Genomic DNA, 14,570 nt, shown 5'->3' on the forward strand with positions numbered 1-14,570 from the left:
CACACGATATCACTTTAACACACACTATATCACTTTAGCATACACTATATCATTGTAACATACACTATATCATTGTAACATACACTATATCATTTTAACACACACTATATCACTTTAACATACACTATATCACTTTAACATACACTATATCATTATAACATACACTATATCACTTTAACATACACTATATCACTTTAACATACACTATATCATTTTAACATACACTATATCATTTTAACATACACTATATCACTGTAACATACACTATATCATTTTAATATACACTATATCATTTTAACATACACTATATCACTGTAACATACACTATATCATTTTAATATACACTATATCATTTTAACGTACACTATATCATTTTAACATACACTATATCATATCAATGGATCGGGTGCACAATAATTAGTGTGCACCGGGTTCATATTAGTTTTTTTTTTGCAGCAAAGGTGCGTGGACACCAGCATCCCACCATTTCCTGCCTTCAACAATACAATGATGTTCACGCATGTTTTTTTTCTCTCTCCACAACATCAACATGGCCCCACATCTTTTACTTGGACAAATTCGCTAACTTCAACCAAGTTGCTAAGCAAAAAAAAAATTCAGCAACCTACTCCAATGGTTAAGCTAGTTGGCCCATATTTTTTTTAATTGCTAGCAAGTCCTTCACTCCAACCATTGGAGTTGCTCTTACAAGATCAAACTTTTATAATTTTCACTAATATATAATTAGAAACATTAATGATACAAAAAGATTGACAAACATATCTCTATTCTATATGGGAAGAGGGGTAGGACACCAAAATATTAGAAACCCTATTTTACCCTCATTACATCTCTATTCTAACTGCTTACTTTAATTTTAAAATAAAAAATTTAAAAATTTAAAAATTTAAAAGAAAACTACCTAATTAATTTAAAAAATAAAAAAGACCTTACAAAAAGAAAACCATCAACAATTCAAATATCCCTAATTTATTAAATATAATTAACAATTAATTTTCCCCTCAAAAAAAAATTAACAATTAATTTAATTTTCTACATTTCCTAAAGAAATTTCTACGCAGCTTCGCACGCATCGCGTGCATATAAAAACTAGTAAAGGAAAAATAGGAACTCTATTAGGAGGGAGGGAGTAGAATCGAAAATTCAAAACTCAGCTCTAAAGCGCCAAAAAAATCAAAATGCGCACACTCTCTGATACCTGCCACCTGCTTGCTGCTGCTCCCCTTCTAGATCTATTTTTTCTATGCTACTCTTTCTCTCTCTCTCTCTCTCCATTTCTGTTTGAAATCATGAGAGTTAAACACACTGCTGCCAGGAAATCAACCACCAACGGTCCTCGTTCAAGTTAGTTTCCTCTCTCTTCTTCTTTTTTGTTCGCATTCTCTCAATCTATATTTCAAATTTGAAAAAAATTGTGATGCTCATAAACCCTAAAATTTTCTTGTACAGAGGCTCAGAAATCTCCGCGCAGTTTGCAATCACCACAATCGGTTCTCTCTTTGTACTTTTGATTTGTTTTTCCTTCATTTGTTCGATGAATGGCTCTTAATTGTCTTTTATTTACTTGAAAATTGCAGCCTTCTAGTAGTTCAAAGCGCAAATCACTCAGAAACACTGATGCAACTCCTCAAAGTAACTTTTTCTTTAATATTAGGTTTAATTTTACTGCTGTTTGCCAAATTCTGTTGAAATTGTAAAATATTTTTTTTCTTAAATTTGACGGTTTCAGAGAAGAAGGCTTACCGCCGTAAGCCGGGCACTGTGGCACTCTGGGAAATACGCAAATTTCAGAAGTCATTCAAGCCCTTGATTCCTGCTGCGCCTTTCATTCGAACAGTATGTATTTTTTTTGTTTGTACTTAATAAATGAATTTTGGACTGGTGTTTGTGTGGCTGCATAGAAATATATTTCCATACAACTGAAATTGTCCTAGGAGGTATCGATGAATGTTTGCTACAAAATAAATAAATATAAGTGATTATATCTTGTTAAAAAGCCATTATAATTGCAACTTATATGTATGTTGTAATGAGGTCAACTAGCTATTTTGTGCAAAGTCACCCACACTTTAACATAATTTTGTGCTCTCGTAACCTTAAAAAAATATAAGTAAAGGGTTGATTTGGTCTAATTAGAGCTGATGAAACCCAATTAGATTGAAACATAAGGTGAAATCAGGTGGTGATCAGCTTCAATTAGATCTAATAAGTGCAGTTTAGTTTAGCTTCGGTGAAATGAACACACCCTTAAAGATAGAAAATCGACACTATATATGGTCCTTTTTAGATATGATAGTTCGATATTCTGTTTTGGGGTGTGTTGAATGATTAAATGGAGTGGTGAATAGCTGATGGGAACTAGAGAAGATGCTCAGTAGACAGTTATTGTGGAGACTATATTACTGATTACCCCTGTTTCTGAGTGGTTAGGACAATGTGACAATTGATTTTGGGTATTATTTGTAGATGTTTTTCTTTTTGTTAAAAGTGCCAAGATAGGTGTGCAGTTGCTGATTCTCAGTTTGCTAAGAATTAGCTGTGTCTGTATTTCGTACCTCAGTTGATTCTAAGTGAACATTTCTTTGAATTGATGCTTTGTTCTTGCATCATGCAACTTGGTGAAGCTTTCTTGTAGTTGCTCCAGTGGCAATCTAGTCTGGTATGTTTAGAACTCTTGTGATGGTATGAGTTCATCAAGATATTGGTGATCCAATTAGCCTAACCAATGTTTTTTACCCCCTATTGTCACTGACTTATACTCCCTTATCTATAAAAATAATTGTGACATTGATCCATCTCCTCACAATCATTAATATTATATGTACTGACCATCTTTACACTCTCAACACTGAATCTAAGTAGGGGAATTTTGGGAAATTCAATGATGAACTAGTACACCCTTCTTCCCAATAATATTGTTGACCTTTTTATTTTGATTTGTCCCATATTGTCCTCTTTGGTAATTTAATGTATATTCACCCAATTTTCTTTTCAATACCCACTATACCAACATATAATTGGTTAATTCATTTTTATTAATTATATTTCCTAAGAGCTTGTTGTGTAAACGTGGATGAATTTGTAGGCATGGATGAAGTATTGTTATAATGAGGTGACAACATTACTTAATTTCGAACTGAGGGACAGAGGGATATGATGATAAAACAACTTTTGCTTGCTTCTTAAACTCAGAAGATAGGGTTTACACCAAGTGGCATGTAAAAGTCACTAGATGATTATCTATTACAAGGGCTTGTACAATCTGAAGTACGATAGGATTTGAAGTTAACAACATTCATCGAAAGCTCATAACTTGTCCTTATATCAATATAAGTTGCTGGCATGTGAAATTGCGTTGCAAGCATCCATGAGCTAGCTCAACTATTAACTATTAAACTTTATATTTTTGCTTGATCTAGTATGAGTCCTACTATTTAGTTTCTCCATCTACCTTAATATGTCGCATACACCAACTAATCATTATCGCTAGAATCAATAAACAAAGCTTTCTTTCCTTAGGTGTATTAGTACCTAGCTCCTGTAATACCAAGAGCACCCAAATTGGGAAGAAAAAGTAGAATTGGCTCATATCTCTAATCCTACATTGATCATTGAAAAGGACCTTAAGGTTCTCATACTGAAACATCATCTTTTTGAGCAGGATATCTACGTAGACGACAAGAAAGACTACTTTGGTTGCCCGTGCATTTGAGTGCATCAGACAACTTCTTTACCACTGTCTAACGGCTTGCTTTGGCCATATTGTGGTCTTCTATGCCAAAATTAATGATATTTCTTGGCACCGCGCTAATGATATTACTGAATGCGGATATCGTACGATTAGAATTTATTCAAAGTAGGTAGCAATTACTAGTTTTGAGCATTGAGTTTCAATAATTAGTAAATTAAGTGCTAAACTTGTACATTTTGGCTACATGTATTTGAATTAGAATTGGTACGAGGAAATATAGCAACATTACGGGCAATGTTCACTCAAGTAGAAGCCATTACATCAAATAGTACTAGTTGAAGTATTAGTTCTCATAATACTAATCATTGTCATTAATGGAATATTGGAACGTAAATGCCTTTAAGGTGCTGTAGTTTTAGTAGAAATTCTACTATTCTAGTATGATAATGCAATTTATTGAAACTGTTTGTAAGATAGCTTGGATCCCACATCAGTCTTGATGCTAAATAAATGGATGTCCATAATCTTCTAATCTTTAATTTGTGTCTCTTACCAAACGAGAAAAAATAGGAGAAATCCAATTTGCATGACCTCAATAAGGAAATGTTGTTAATGTGTGATGCTTGTTTCTCATTTATAGTCTAGAGAGAGTTATCATGTCCAAGATTGCAGTCTTGGTACTGAGAAAGTTTGATTGTTGGTTGGCTGCTTCTTGAGCCTCTTTTTTTTAGAGTAAGACACTTCCTAGATATAATTTTCTTTATTTTTTTGTAAATTCCATATATACTACTACATTAACAGGTTTAAGTTTATATTAGGTGAGAGAGATTACTCACCAGTTTGCTCCTTATGTTGGTCGTTGGCAAGCTGAAGCTCTGATGGCCCTTCAAGAGGTGCAGACCAACTCTTTTAGCCTTTTTTTTTCTGGCATGTCAAGTGTGGCTATTAGATTTTCTGTGTGATTCTCACTCCCATATATCTATATATGTACATATTAAAGCACATTGATACCTATCTTGTCAGATGTGGTCTTTTCAATTCTTTTCTAAGTTGAGATTCTTCTCTTGGTCGTAGATATGCTCCTGCCGAAATATACTGCTGTCTTGTTATCCATCATGACTTGGTTATGCTTGTATCTGGGCATTATCTTGGCATGCTTAAAAACAAGTATTGAACGAGCCTCCTATTGATAAATTTTACTATTAATATTGGATGGCTTCTCAAATTCTAATGGCAGTGAGATACTGTTAAGTTGGGAGAAATAGATTAAGAAACAGAAAGATGTTTACCATGAGAGCAATTGAAATAGAAAATAGAGTAACTTTTTGCAAAGATTTTGGTCCTTTAGATTGTTGAATACTACCTGATAATGAAGCATTTTCTAAATTTATGTGCTTTCTATCTATCAGATACTGGAATACAATCAAATTCCTATCACGTACTGAGCATTGTGATCAGATTCTTGCTTGCTTCCTATCACATACTGGAATCCTTTTGATTGTTGAATACAAAGATAATGAAGCATTCTCTAACTTTATGTGCTGTAACTACTTATAATGATTCTTGCTTGCCTCCTATCACGTACTCAAATCCTTTGTTTGATTTGTCTCTTATAAGAGGAACTTCCTGTCTTTCTTTGTCATGACTTAGTATTTATAGAGGTGCCAACTTATGGCCTTGACAACTGAAGCTTTTATGCAAACTCCGGATTTTGTTGATGGAAGTACAAGTAACACTTTAGCATGTGGATTCAGGTCTAACGGTTAAGACTTTTTAATGAATGTTTTAACTGTAGTAGTTTATTGATATAAAAAAAGTGGTCTCTCAAACTTTTTATGAGATCATATCGAAGTAATCAAATTTATGATTCAGGTGCTTCTGCTATTATTCTTGGTTAAGCATGTGCTATTTTTGACAGTCTGTCAATTGTAGGCTGCAGAGAATTTTATTGTCCGTTTGTTTGAAGATGGTATGCTTTGTGCAATTCATGCCAAACGAGTTACACTCAGTGAGTATCTGATTTCCTTCGGTGGTGCTGCTATTATGCATTATATACACTTTGCCTCAATATCGTTATATAAGGAGTCCTTGTTTTCATATTTGTTTGATGCATATGTTATATCCTGTTTAGTGGCTGCTGCAGTTGTGAACTTACGGCCTGTTTGATTAGTGGTCATAAATGATGGTAATACTAATATAATTTAGTATAAATTTGTAAAAAAAATGCTAATATCAATATTTATGGTAATGAAATTTTATCATAAAACATGAGTTCTCTTTTATAAGTTTTCATTACTATCCAATACCACCTTCCCAAGTGGTAATGAACGGTAATGAAATTTTAGGAAGAAAATGGATATTTGGGGATTAGATAGCATTACCATGGGTAATGACATGAGATTTTCTTTACAACTTTATACTACGATGCATTATCATTACCACCATTTATGACCCATAACCAAAAAAACCATAATGTGTTAGGTTCATTTTTCATTTTTCTAATAATTTGCTTCATGAATTTTTTCTGGAGATATCTTATCTAGATATTTCTTGCCAACATGTTTCACCTGATAATTGATCGATTTAATAGTTCAGAACTTTCCAAAAACTATGCTGCTCGGTGTTGGCTGTCATCCATCAGTTTAAGAAAACTATTGACATGATTTAAGCCTCGTCCTGTACTACTAGGAAGGGTAAACTATTGTTGCTTCCAAAAATGTCTTTTAAGGGCGTGTTCAGCAACAATAGTTGTAGTAGTAGCTTTTAGCTGTTAGTTGTGCTCGTAGCTGTTAGTGGTTAGTGTGTAACTGTTAGCTGTTCAAGTAGCGGTATAAGATATTGATGTTCGGTAAAAGAAGCTGTCAAAATAGCTGTTTACAAAGAATTAATAAAAAACTCAAACAAAGCTTTAATATATAATTTATGCACCACTAAAGCTACCCCAAAAGCTACAAATTGTAGCTTTTTACAAACACTACTAAAACACTACTTGTAACACTAAAAGCTACTTATACTACTATTTTGCCAAACATTATTATTTTTTCTTAATTAGTGTTTTGACCTAGTCAAGACACTAAAAGCTACTTGAAAAGCTTTTGCCGAACACGCCCTTAGTAGACAAGAGGGGGGAGGGGGTCATCAAGAAAATATGATTATACTCTCAACAAAAAAAAAATGTAACTTAAAAAAAATAAAAATAAATAATTGACTACTTCAATTAAGAAAAGAATAGAATAAAAACATTACAGTGGATGTCTCATCCACATCCCTAATTTAATGGCACAATAGAATAATTGTTTTAAATTTTAGAAATTACAACACAAGATGTAAATTACTCTTATCTTCCTCTTCGTAATCTTTTTACTCTTCCTTTACCTCTTCCTTTACCTCTACATAAAATAGAGAATTAGAGATTGATTAAGATAATTATAAGATTTTAGAAACATTGGTTAAGAAATTCTTCAACAAACATAATCAAGTAACTCCATTATTTTAGTTTAGTGACTTGCTATTTATCACCCTAATTTCACCATCTACCGCCCTCCTTGGACAATATTGCCCCTTCCACTTTCTTCACTCTTCCTTCCTCACGCATCTTATCATCTCCTTCCACTATCACCTTTAAAAAAGTGTGTCAGGCACAACAAAAACGCTTTTATCAACCCACGCGAGGCGAAGTACGTCAGGCGCAACAAGGCGCGCACCTAATTCTGTCTTTTGCCAAGGCTGATGGTGCACTTAGTTTTAAAAAGCGCAGCAAAGATGTGCCTAGGCGCAAGGCGGTGAAAAAATTGCATCCGTCAGCAGCGGAGTAGAGGCTCACAACAATAGGTGCGAAGAGGCGTGCACGTACAAAAGAAGCAAAAATAAGAAACTCAAATATGAGACCCAGTGTTTAACATGTAAATTCGATACCCAGTGTTTAACATGTAAATTCGATTAAAAGCCCTTAATTAATTGCATGAAATTAATTCATTTTAACCTATACTAAAAGCCCTAATATTAGAAAATCCTAGTTTGCAGGTTGAGGAATTTGGAAAATTGATGATTGTTGGATTTGAAAAAATTGTTGCCGGCGATGAATGTGAGGTGGTTTATGGCACTAGAGAGGTTGGCGTTCGTTGCCGATGAAGCTTTCCAAGGTCATTCTCTCCTTGTCTTCTTCCTATGCCTAGCTCTCTTCCCTCTCCTTAATCTTCTCTTCTTTTCTATTCTCTCTCTTTATCACTACATTATGTTTATTTCTCGTTCTTCCCCTATGTCTTTCACTTGGACACTTCGGGGGTATCTTCATCTTTTATCTGCAATTTGAAGTTTGAGAAGCTTCCAGAGTCGAGTGTTAAACTTTTGCTTCTTTTTTTTTAATCTTTTGCCCTTTTTTCTTAGTGGCCCTTGACTAGTGATGCACATGTGACCAATTACTAAATGAGCTTTTATTTTGTCTCTCTTCTTTTTCAAGCAATTTTTTTTAAGTAAATCATCTAAAACAAAGTACTATCCATTTTAGTTGTGTAAATGGTGCTATTTTAAAACCGCACAAAAATTAAAAACATAAAAATAAAGGTGTGCTTCGCATACAAGATGTATGCGCCTTCGTCTTGCCCCTTTTGAGACTAAGACTACCATAAGAACTTAGTCACTTGAGAATGGAATGGGTGCAAGATGGACGACGATAATTCTAAAGACCTCTAGAAGGATAGTGTATAGTAACTAATACGAACCGAAATATAAGTTTAACTAAAATTTTAAAGTCTATATTTCCATATGGTATATGCTGGAATACACGAAATGTCCAGAATTTGTAGTGGACCACGATCCACACGTCTTTTCAGGATTCTAGGTGTATTCCAACGAAAAATATAAGAAAACCATATTCTACTATCTGGTTGTTGTCATCCTTTCCTTGCCGGCGTGACTTCTCATCCTTTTATTTTTGTCCGGTGCTGGTGACACACTTTCCTATGATAGTGTGGTGCAAAGTAAGGTGATGATATGGTGTTTTGTAGAGGTGTGGTGATTTTTGTGGTGGTGGGTGGAAGAGGGGTGGTTGCATATAGAAAGGGGTAAGAGTCAATGAGGGGTGGAAGGGGACAAGGGGTATATTGGTAAATGCATGTAACATTAGGGTGGTGTTGAGTAATTTTTGGGAAGTTAATATAAACTACCCCCTTTTGGTACAAGAGAGAATACCCGAACTACTGCTCTGATATTTTTGTTCACGTTATTTGATGTAATTACGCAATTAATTTGTTTTCTATAAGCTTCCGCACACAATTGTGCATATAAGGCTAGTCTAATATGAGACACCAACATAACTGACTTTCTTTTGCAACGAAGGTACCTTGTCAGATTTAGAACATAGCATCAGGATTTTATTTGTTGTATCTGTCATCCTTGTTTATTGCTTTAATTATGCTTTGTATGATGCATTTTACCACTTCGTATGAAAAAAAGTGAAATTTCATTTAGTGGTCATTTACATATTACGAGTTGTGGACATGTTTGAACATTTGATTTTGGAAATTTTAAGCCTCATATTATGGAGATTTATTGGACACAAATATAGCCATAATTCTCCATCAACTTGTTTCTAGAAGTGTTGCTCTTCCTGATGTACTTGAATTCTAATTAGGTTTTATCAGACATTATATTATAATGATATGATTTACAATTTGTTGTAGTGAAAAAGGATTTGGAGCTCGCGCGAAGGATTGGGGGCAGAGAGAGGGGATGGTAACTAAACAACACAGATGACTCATTTATTTAAGGGCCAACAATTGAATTCGCTGTTGATTTCATCTGTATATACTGCTCTAGGCTTCTATTCCAATGTAATTTATAAATCCAAGGTTAGTAGCATGTTAAGCTTTGTATTCAGTATAATGAGACTTATATTTTGCAGTTGAGATTTTAGTTGTTTGATGTGACTTGTAAATTGTAACTTGTAAGTGACGTCTTGAGGATTATCGGGACAATATACTATTTTTTTTTTTCAAAGTCTTTGTCGTAGCTTCATAATGTGTTGACCTAGCCTAATGAAGGACTATTTTATTTAAGGGGAAAAACGATATTCTCATTGAAGGTACCTTGGCTGTCCTTTGTACAAGGGATCAACATCTCTGGCAACTACTGGCGGTTTTATTTTTCGAAAAAAAAGTCACACATGGATTACTTAAGTGGCTAAAATGAATTTCCTAGGAATGATAGAACATTTTTTTTAATGAAAAAAGAGTAAAATTAGGGAGACACACTTAATATGGAGCTAATCTAAAAGCGTCCTCAAGGATGATGAGAGAAATCAATATCATAAGGGGGAAATGAATAGGTGAGAGAGAAAGATTGATTGTTGTGGTCTATATAATCCTTCGCCTAGTTAGTATCCCTATGCACATGATGAAATTGGTTCGTTGAAAAGTTCTTGAACTCCTTACTTGTATATAGAACAATAGATTAATACAGCGGGGAGAGGAAGTTGATTTCCTTGGTAACCATTAAATTATCTCCTTCTACAATAATATTTCATGTGTTCAAATTTATAGCACATTTGGTACATTTCCTAGCATCCCAAGCTTTTACCCGAAGGATATTAGTAGCTGAACTAAGAGACTTAGCAGTTAGCACCAAAGTAAATAACTACTTTGAGAGAGTTATGGATGGCAAAACCAATAGCAGTGAAATTATCTTTGAACGTCGAACCATCAAAATTGATTAAATATTATGGAGAGGAGTCCATGCATCAAATTTACACACAAATCTAGAGGAATATGAGAAGAAATGGGAATGGAAAGATCATTCTCAATAGTATTAGAGTGACTCCACTAAAAGATGTATATATAATTATTTTACTTAACCTACAAGCAGAAATCGAACCATTATTAATGATAATTTGGTTTTTAACATATCAAATAAACCACTTAGTAAATCAAACTAAATTGTACTAGCATGAGAAGAGATTTTATTCACTGTTGTTAACTATGTCATAAAAATTTTCATTATTCTCCACAAAATGGAGGGAGGGTCAATTAGTTCTAGATATCGTTTGAGTTATATCTTCATTAACAAAGAAACAAGAGTATACCATATGTGATTGGTTTCCGGATATATATAAATCACAAAAAAGACACACTGTTGGGGGAGAAAATACACGAGCTTTAGTAGGATGACCATTATTATAATTTTTCCAAAGAAAGTTTATTATTTTAGAAGGGTTATCTAAATTCAAAATTCTATTGAAACCTATCTTTTCAATTCTAAAAGTTTCTTGAATAATATGGGCACCAGATTTAACATAGTACTTGCCATTTTCAGGAGACAAGCCCCAGATTAATTTATCTTTAGTTTTAGAGGGGACGTAAATATGACAAATTTGGATAATAATAGAAGTAGGTAAGAAAGAATACAAGAAACTTAATTCCCAATTATGATAGTCATTAATTGGGGTTGACATATCTTTAATAGGATGATGATTGTAATCCCCCATAATTTTAAAGGATTTTATAAATATATTTAAGTATTTATATATTTATATTTAAATCCAAATGAGTTTGGAAAATGATTTGACTATTTAAAAAGATTAACTATTTTAAAAGTCAAATGAAATTATTTTTCATGCTTAATAAAATTGAGAATATTTTAATTAAGCATGTTTTAATAAAAGTTTTAAGTATTAAAGTATATTGAAAAAGAAGTCTAATGAAACTAAAAATCCTAAAAGGATAAAAAAGGGAAAAGAGTCATATTGATGATTAAAGTCTTAAGTCATTTATCTTGATGATCATCAAATTTCATTAAACCTTATCTCTTTTTCCTAAGCCCAAAAGGAAAGCCTTTATATAAATATCCTAATACCCAATTATTTTATTCCACACATTTTTTTTTTCCACATTCACGCCATTCACGTTTTTCCTTCTTCTCCTCGGTTTTCTCTCTCCTCTTCGTCCGTCGTTCTTGGTTTCTCTCTCAAATAACTTTTCTTCTTCTTCAAGTAATGTTTCTTCTTGAACAAGAAACGTCACAAGGCTTCCTAAAAATCTGAATTCACTGCCGCCGATCGCCGAGCTGCTGTTGGTGTTTGTTGCTACCGGTGCTTTTCCTCCTCTTTTGTTGGTTGTTTTCTTTTCTTCCTTCTTAACATTCCATTAAAGATTATATTTTTTTATATTTTCTATTATTGTTAACCATGTTTATTAGTTTAAATTACTGTTTTATTAAGTAATTTCGATTCATCTATAGTTTACATTATAAGAAAAATTTCAGATTTATTATTATGATTGGGTTCTTAGTTTTAATCATGAAAATATGAGTTTTTAGGGTTTTAAATTGCTAGAAAACCATAGTAGCATATTATGTACTATGAGATTAACTTAGAATATGATTTTAATTATGTTATACATGTTTTAAGGAGGTTTATTAAATTTTAAAGTTGCTGTAATTTCATAAAGGGTTTATTTATGGAGTTTTTAAGGGTTTTTAATTACTAGAATAGTAGTACTATGCTAGGAATTAAAAATAATGCAAGTTTGATATGAAAATCGATTTTTAAACATGTTTTAAGGGGGTTTTAAATTATTTAAAGCTGCTGTAATTTTTATTTAAGGTTGTTAATTTTGGTTTTGTTGTTTTCTAGGCGGAGAATATTTCGTAGGGAACTTTTAGAGACTAAAAGTGGCCTACAGGCTAGTTTACACGAGGTACATACATAATTACGTGCTATGTGATTTAATCATGTTTAAGAGATTTGTAGTATCATGTATAGGGTTTTATTATGTTCATTTATATATGATTGCTAGTATATTTGATTATTACATGTTTTATGCCTTGTGTGCAAGCATGTGAATTGAGATTATTTTTGAAGTATTGGATTGTATGTTTGTATGGATTATTTGATGCAAGCATGAAAAGAAAGTTATTTATTAATTCGTATGATGGATTGATATACGTTATTGAGAATTGAATCATGTTGTTCATGTATTCTTTGATGAGTATTATTTTATTATCTTATGAGGATTGTGGACCTTATTTGGTAAGTTGGAAATATACCTATATAAAGGTAAGTTGGTTTGTTGGCTAGGTTCAACAATTCCTCTTGACGTTGGGAGTTGGGGTTATGGTGAGCGTGCCATAGCTTTTCGAGGATGGTTGATCTCCATTCCTCTTTTTAGTCAAAGGTTCCTCGATATCATAGGTCACTCGAAAATACGTAGTTGCTCACGTATTTCGTCTTCTTAATGAAGGCTGGTTGGTAGGACAACTCATAGTCCAATAACTATTCCATTAAAGTAATAAAAAGATGTTTTAAGTTTAGTTCAGTAAAAGTTGCCTGCACATTATTACTCCCTCCGTTTTTTTTAGATGTAACATATTGACTTTGGGCACTATTCATCCAATACACTTTGACCACTAATTGTTATTTATACATAAGAAAAAATATAGTCATGTGGGATCTTGTTTGATTCGTCACGGTATACACTTTCCAAATATATATTTTTTATAATTTTTACTTTTATACAATTGGAGATATTATCGGTCAAAGTTGTGCCTCGGCAAATGTGAAAAGTCCAATGTTACATCTAAAAAAAACGGAGGGAGTATATGATTATTTATTATTTATTCATATACGTTATTATTTAGTATCATGTTTAGGAATATTTATGTTTGATATGTAGTACTCAGCTTTGCTGATTACGTGCTTTATTTGTGTGTGTGATCATGGCATTGCCTTATTGATCCTGTGATGATCCTTATGGTGAGCGGAGTCGGTATAGCATTGACATTACAGGTTCGCATATGTGCATCATTGGGAATCTGGAGTGGAGAGACTGTGTATCTAGCATAGTTTATTTTCTGTTGCTTAGGAACATGTTTTATTTCAGTTGATTGAGTTATTTAAGTTGGTTTGTTTAAGTTCTAAACATTTGTCATTTACTTATTGAGTTTTAATAAAGTTAAAGTTTAGTTAATTGTTTTCCACTGCAAAATTCTGAATAAGCCGATACGTTATCACACGGGCGATAATGCTTTGGTAATTCTCTAAGTATTATATTATAATGGTATTTCTGAAAAGAGAGAATTATCGAGTTGTTACAATGATAGGCCCAATTACCATTTCAAAAAGAGATGGTTCACCATTGCCAACAATCCATCTTAGGCATGTTTTGAACAAAGGACGAAGAGACATTAGTCTTTTCAATCGCCAAGATGAAATTTGTGAAACTTGATGGTTCGAAATATCACGATTCTTATAATACTTGTTTTTAATTAATTGAACCTAGAAATTGGAATTCTGATCTATATGTTCTTATAAGAGTTTCATTTGAAGGGCCTCGATCCTCCTTTCTAAAGCCCAAAACCCCCTAGATTTCAGAGACAAATTCGATTCTAACTAAATGAATTTAAGCTTTTATTAATTAGATTTTTATCCAAATGAAATTTCAATAAGTTTTATCTAGTGAATTAAGGGCCTATTGTCCCCAACTTATTTTCAGTTCAGTTTAGTTCAGCTTTGGAGAATACTTTTACTCTCACATATCACTATTCATTTCAGTTCAGATTAGTTCAATTCAGTTCAGTTTAGCTATTTTATGCCGAAGAGAACAAGCCCTAAGAGTGCAGGAGGGAAGATTAAAGCTTTGCATATGAAAAATTGCGTTCGTAGAAAGATTATACTAGATAAGAATAGCTCTACTGGCCTAGGAAAGAGAGCTTGCTTTCCATTTAATATGAGAGTTCCTTTTTAACTGTTTGAAAAGTATTTTGAGTAATCTTAGAGTCTTTAATAAAAAATAAAAAATCGTCTTCTAGGGCTTCCTTTACTGACATTTGAAGAATTGATTGAAGAGTACTTTATCAGTGGACTAAA

The 14,570-nt window shown here is 32.9% G+C and overlaps 1 protein-coding gene across 3 annotated transcripts; it reads left to right on the top strand.

Moving 5' to 3' along the window:
- Nucleotides 1–1,150: 1,150 nt before the first annotated feature.
- Nucleotides 1,151–9,703, top strand: LOC104907459 (histone H3). 3 transcript variants are annotated; one of them, XM_048643006.2, is made up of 7 exons: nucleotides 1,151–1,365; nucleotides 1,471–1,511; nucleotides 1,599–1,653; nucleotides 1,751–1,857; nucleotides 4,531–4,605; nucleotides 5,631–5,720; nucleotides 9,394–9,703. In XM_048643006.2, exons 1-7 carry the CDS (start codon nucleotides 1,200–1,202, stop codon nucleotides 9,394–9,396), a joined length of 537 nt encoding a protein of 178 aa, XP_048498963.1. In that variant the 5' UTR covers nucleotides 1,151–1,199; the 3' UTR covers nucleotides 9,397–9,703. The 3 variants fall into 3 exon arrangements, with proteins under 3 accessions (XP_048498963.1, XP_048498964.1, XP_010694694.1); XM_010696392.3 differs by having other exon boundaries at nucleotides 1,156–1,365; nucleotides 5,645–5,720; XM_048643007.2 differs by lacking the exon at nucleotides 4,531–4,605 and having other exon boundaries at nucleotides 1,152–1,365; nucleotides 5,645–5,720.
- Nucleotides 9,704–14,570: the final 4,867 nt, after the last annotated feature.

Source organism: Beta vulgaris, chromosome 4 (genome assembly GCF_026745355.1).
Source record: "Beta vulgaris subsp. vulgaris cultivar EL10 chromosome 4, EL10.2, whole genome shotgun sequence".
NCBI classification, from domain to species: Eukaryota; Viridiplantae; Streptophyta; class Magnoliopsida; order Caryophyllales; family Amaranthaceae; genus Beta; species Beta vulgaris.